Raw genomic sequence first — 5,877 nt, 5'->3', positions numbered from 1 at the left:
CCCAGGAGGCGGAGGTTGCGGTGAGCCGAGATCGCGCCATTGCACTCCAGCCTGGGTAACAAGAGCGAAACTCCATCTCAAAAAAAAAAAAAGAAGGGAAAACGGGCTTCTTGTGGCTCCATGCATTTTGATAAAATATCATTGTAACTTGTGAAAGGTTATTTGTACTTTCTTCTTAAGAAATATTTTTTATTATTTTTTATAGAGAATGAGGGTCTAGCTTTGTTGCCCAGGCTGGTCTTGAACTCCTGGCCTCAAGCAATCCTCCCCAGCCTTGGCCTCCCAAAATGCTGGGATTACAGGCATGAGCAACCATACCCAGCTGGTTACTTGTACTTTCTGTATTCTGTGTCTGATACTGAGCATCTTGCCTGATAAAGTGTGTGCTGAATGAATCATTGGATCGAATGAGGATAGATGAGTGGTTTTCTACAAATCATCTTCATCTCATTCCTTTAATTCATCAAATACTTGTTCAATGTATTTTTTTCTTAGCCTCTCTAGGGAAATGGCATCTTAATTTATACGTATAGAATCTCCCTGTTCACAGACATGCCTCAAACCTAACTTAATTTGAGACAGGAGTGATAATATTTGGAACTCTGAAACTAATTTTTTTTTTTTTTAGATGGAATCTCACTTTGTTGTCCAGGCTGGAGTGCAGCGATGCAATCTTGGCTCAGTGTAACCTCTACCTCCTGGGTTCAAGTGATTCTCCTGTCTCAGCCTCCCAAGTAGCTGGGATTACAGGTGTGCACCACTAAACCCAGCTAATTTTTTTTGTTTGTTTTAACACAATGTAAACAAACACCCAGCTAATTTTTATACTTTTAGTGGAGATGGGGTTTTGCCATGTTGACCTGGTTGGTCTCAAACTCCTGGCCTCAAGTGATCGTCCTGCCTGAGCCTCCCAAAGTTCTGGGATTACAGGCATGAGCCACCATGCCCAGCATTGAAAGTAATTTAAATATTGATTTTTTTCTTTAACTGTGAACTCATTCTGTTCAAATAGGGAACCTCATATTCCAAACATGTGCCAGGAAGGAAGAAGTTGCATGATGATACAATCATAAGAACTGATTTTTTGGCTGGGCATGGTGGCTTATGCCTAGCTGTTTTTTATTCACTTAAAAATGTGGCCAGGCGCAATGGCTCACACCTGTAATCCCAGCACTTTGGGAGGCATAGGCAGGCAGATCACTGGAAGTCAGGACTTCAAGACCAGCCTGGCCAACATGGTGAAACCCCATGTCTACTAAAAATACAAAAATTAGCTTGACATGGTGGCGCACGCCTGTAGTCCCAGCTACTCAAGAGGCTGAGGTAGGAGAATTGCTTGAACCCACAAGGTGGAGGCTGCAGTTATCCAAGGTTGTGCCATTACGCTCCAGCCAGGGCAACAGAGTGAGACTGTCTCAAAAAAAAAAAAAAAAAAGCCAGGTGTGGTGGTGCCCACCTGTAGTTCCAGCTACTCAGGAGACTGAGGTGGGGGAATCACTTCAGCCTGGGGACAGAGTAAGAACCTGTCTCAAAAAAATATATATTTTTAAGTTTAATTGTAAGTTTCACATTAAACTGTGAAATGAGCCAGTGGCAGTAGGGATACATATCCAGTAGATAGATATTTGAATTAGACTTAAAAGGACATGATGATGGATATGAGAGTAGGGATGAAGAAGAGAGCTAAACTGGATTTATAGGCCGGGCACTGTGGTTCACGTCTGTAATTCCAGCACTTTGGGAGGCCAAGACAGGTGGATCACTTGAGCTTTTTTGTTGTTGTATTTTTAGTAGAGACAGGGTCTCACCATGTTGGCCAGGCTGGTCTCGAAGTCCTGACCTCTTAGACCATTTATATTTAATGTTATTGTGGTTCTTTTTGAGATGGATTCTTGCTCTGTCACCAGGCTGGAGTGAAGGGTCGCAATCTCAGCTCACTGCAACCTCCACCTCCCAGATTGAGGCAATTCTCCTGCCTCAGCCTCCTGAGTAGCTGAAACTACAGGTGCATGCCACCACACCCAGCTAATTTTTGTATTTTTAGTAGAGACACGGTTTCACCATGTTGGCCAGGATGGTCTTAATCTCTTGACCTCGATATCCTCCCGCCCCCACCTCCCAAAGTGCTAAGATTACAGGCATGAGCCACCATGCCATATTGAGAAGTTATGGCCTAAGCCTGCCATTTACTTACTCATGTTTTATGGGAACCTGAAAACACTGTGTAGCCTGCTGTTAATGGGTGGAATGCTTCTAAATTTGGATTAGATACTGTTGGTTGATGGTATTGTTGAGTTCTATTTTATTCTTGCTGATTTTTCCTGTCTAGTTAGTACTAACAGTTGTTTTGAGAGGAATGTTTTATTTACTTATTATTTATTTATTTAGGAGACAGAATCTTGCTCTGTCACTCAGGCTGGAGTGCTGTGGTGTGATCTGCAACCTCCACCTCACAGATTCAAGTGATTGTCCTGCCTCAGCCTCCTGAGTAGCTGAGGAACTACAGGTACAAACCACCATGCCCAGCTAATTTTTTTGTTTGTTTGTTTTAGTAGAGAGAGGGTTTTGCCATGGTGACCAGGCTGGTCTCAAACTCCTGACGTCAAGCAATCCACCCGTCTCAGCCTCCCAAAGTGTTGTGATTACAGGTCATATATATATGTATAGATGCATATGTATACACATATATATTTTATTTATTTCAGACTCTGGAGTAGCTGAGACTATATATATCTCTATCTATCTATCTGTCTATCTATCTATCTATAGAGAGAGAGATTTGAGACAGGGTCTTGCTCTGTCACCCAGGATGGAGTGCAGTGGCATGATCATGGCTCACCACAGCCTCAACCTTAGTAAAGACAGGGTTTTACCATGTGGGCCAGGCTGGCCCCAAAACTCCTGACCTCAGGTGATCTGCCCACCTTGGCGTCCCAAAATGCTGGGATTACAGGCGTTATCCAACATGACTGGCTGAAAGCTTTGGTCTTAATGACTTGATTTATGTAACTACTATGTACCAGGCATTGTTCTAAACTCTTTACAAATAATAAATCATTCAGTCTACATCTCTAGTGCTCTTTAAAAATTACTAGCATGACATGTTAATATTTTGTGTTGTTGGCCGGGCATGGTGGCTCATGCCTGTAGTTCCAGCACTTTGGGAGGCTAAGGTGGGCAGATCATAAGGTCAAGAGATGGAGTCCATCCTGGCCAACACAGTGAAACCCCATCTCTACTAAAAATACAAAAATTTGCTGGGCATGGTGGCATGCACCTGTAATCCCAGCTACTCAGAAGGCTGAGGCAGGAGAATTGATTCAATCCAGGAGGCGGAGTTTGCAATGAGCCAAGATAGTGCCACTGTACTACAGCCTGGTGACAGAGTGAGATTCCGTCTCAAAAAAAAGGGGGGGGAACAGGTGTGGTGGCTTATACCTGTAGTCCCACCACTTTGGGAGGCCAAGGCAAGTAGATCACCTGAGGTCCAGAGTTTGAGACCAGCCTGACCAATATGGAGAAATCTCATCTATACTAAAAATACAAAATTAGCTGGGCATGCCTGTAATCCCAGCTACTCAGGAGGCTAAGGCAGGAGAATCACTTGAACCTGGGAGGCGGAGATTTCGGTCAGCCAAGAGTGAAACTCCGTTCAAAAAAAAAATTGTGTTGTTGAGTCAAGAATTACACAGAATAAGATTCTTGTTTATTCCATAGGAAACAGTCTTGCTATTTCACAGGAAGTAATTTTGTAACAGTGTCAAGTTTCTTTTCATGACATTGATATGAGAAACTCATAGTCTCTGCTGGAAAAGAGTTGAGCCCTGTACTGCAGTAGTCATGTCCAAAAAAAGAAAAAAACAAAAAAAACAAAGAGTAGAGTCCTGCACCAGAACTCTAAAAGCTAAGTCAAGTTTATTTTGTTGTTTTTTTTAATCTGAATTAGCAAATTAGCTATGTTACCAGTAATCTAGAAACTATTTCAGGTCTCTTAGTTATTGCTCACATGTAAATGACTCTTTACCTTAACATTTTAGGAGCAGTTTTTGTCAATGGAAAAGAAATGACAAATCAGTTACCTGCAGTTACTTCTGGGTCCACTGTAACATTTGACATTGAAGCCGTGACTCTAGGAACCACCAATAGTGAAGGTGGAAACTTCAAGCTTCGAGTAACTATAAGTTCAAATAACAGAGAAGTGGTTTTTGATTGGTTACTTGATCAGTCTTGTGGTTCTCTTTACTTTGGATGCTCATTTTTCTATCCTGGATGGAAAGTGTTAGTGTTTTAGATGTTTGAGTGCTTGGCTTTTGTTTTCAGGGTTTAACGTAGCTGTCCTCAGCCCAGTGTGATTGTAATCGCTTTTTTAAAAAAAAAGTTGAATTCATCTCTAACCTAGGCCATTGGAAATGGAAAGTGTTTACTGGATTCATTTTGTAATATTTTAGCAAAAAGAGGCTTGAATGTTGTGGACAAAATCATAATTCAGTCCACTTTTTTTTAGCATACTGTTAACTAAAGCATTGCATCATAATAAAAACCAAATTGACTAAAAGTATGAGAAGATGTAGAAAGTTCTATACCCTTCCACTGTACTTCTTACAGTTGGTTATTAGACCAGGAAAATTTAACATAATATTATATTTTAAATCATCATAAAGGATCCAAGTTTCTTTAGAATAAAACAAGAGGAAGAGATCAGAAGCTGTGTAATATATTAATTTGCTCATATGCTGTCCAGGTGAATATGTTGACTGTGCTCTTCGTGTTCAGGTATTTGTAAGCAGTGTTGACTTTTATCCCATCTTCAATAATCTTTAGGTCCCCAAAACATTATAATTTTTTCCTTTCTTTGTGGTGGGGGTTGTGGGGTAAGGACAGAGTCTCGCCCTTGTCGCCCAGGCTGGAGTGAAATGGCATGATCTCAGCTCACTGCAACTGCCGGCTCCCAGGTTCAAGTGATCCTCCTGCCTCAGCCTCCCAAGTAGCTGGGATTACAGGTGCCAGCCACCACACCTGGCTAATTTTTGTATTTTTAGTAGAGATGAGGTTCACCATGTTGGTCAGGCTGGTCTCCAACTCCTGACCTCAAATGATCCGCCCACCTCCACCTCCCAAAGTGCTGGGATTACAGGCGTGAGCTACCCTGCCCAGCCTAGGCTACAGTATTTTTACAGGGTAAAGCTACTTATGGAAGTAGTATGCACAGCAGTGTTAGCCATTTCGAATGTATGAAATATGCCCTTGTGTGTATCCAACCTGCCTGTGACATGCATTTTACTCTTTGCAGAGTATGACCTGCAGTCCAGTTTAATGTCAGTTTGATAAGTGGTCTCTTAGTGGACCAGAAAAATATAGGAAATAACCTATTTTTTTGAAAACTTAAATTCGTGTGTAAAATATTTATTTGAAAGACTTTAATATGTAAAAACAATTGTCTTGCTATGCCAGCCTACAGATTTTATTTTAATGTGAATTATTTTTTTCATTTTTACCAGTAGTAAAAAAATAGAAAAGCAAGTATGATATTTTTGTAAGATAATTTATTTGGGGGTTCATGTTCCCTGTTAGACAATCATGACCTTTTCTCCTTGTCTTTTTATGTATAAGTAAGTAGATTTTCACTTGTTTAGGGATTAAGAAGATGTTCTAGAATGTAGATACCTTGTCCATCCATCAGAATCAAAATAAAAAACTAAAAGAACAATGTGTGTACTTTTTTCTTCTGTGAGATGTGATGAATTCAGTTTTAATCTACCTTTCATTAGAAGGGAAAATGGACGGCCGGGCGCGGTGGCTCAAGCCTGTAATCCCAGCACTTTGGGAGGCCGAGGCGGGTGGATCACGAGGTCAAGAGATCGAGACCATCCTGGTCAA

The 5,877-nt window shown here is 41.2% G+C and overlaps 1 protein-coding gene across 1 annotated transcript in view; it reads left to right on the top strand.

Annotated features, from left to right (window-relative positions):
- The window catches only part of CRLF3 (cytokine receptor like factor 3), a 52,764-nt gene extending 47,062 nt beyond the window's left edge, over positions 1 to 5,702 (top strand). Inside the window, exon 7 of the mRNA XM_017542016.1 lies at positions 4,012 to 5,702. Within this exon, the coding sequence (XP_017397505.1) occupies positions 4,012 to 4,291 (280 nt within the window). The 3' untranslated portion in view covers positions 4,292 to 5,702. The remainder of the gene's footprint in view (positions 1 to 4,011) is intronic.
- The last annotated feature ends 175 nt before the right edge of the window (positions 5,703 to 5,877 follow it).

This window comes from Cebus imitator, unplaced genomic scaffold (genome assembly GCF_001604975.1).
Source record: "Cebus imitator isolate Cc_AM_T3 unplaced genomic scaffold, Cebus_imitator-1.0 Scaffold140, whole genome shotgun sequence".
NCBI classification, from domain to species: Eukaryota; Metazoa; Chordata; class Mammalia; order Primates; family Cebidae; genus Cebus; species Cebus imitator.
Note: the sequence above shows the minus strand (reverse complement) of the source record. Positions and strands in the feature narration are given on the sequence as shown.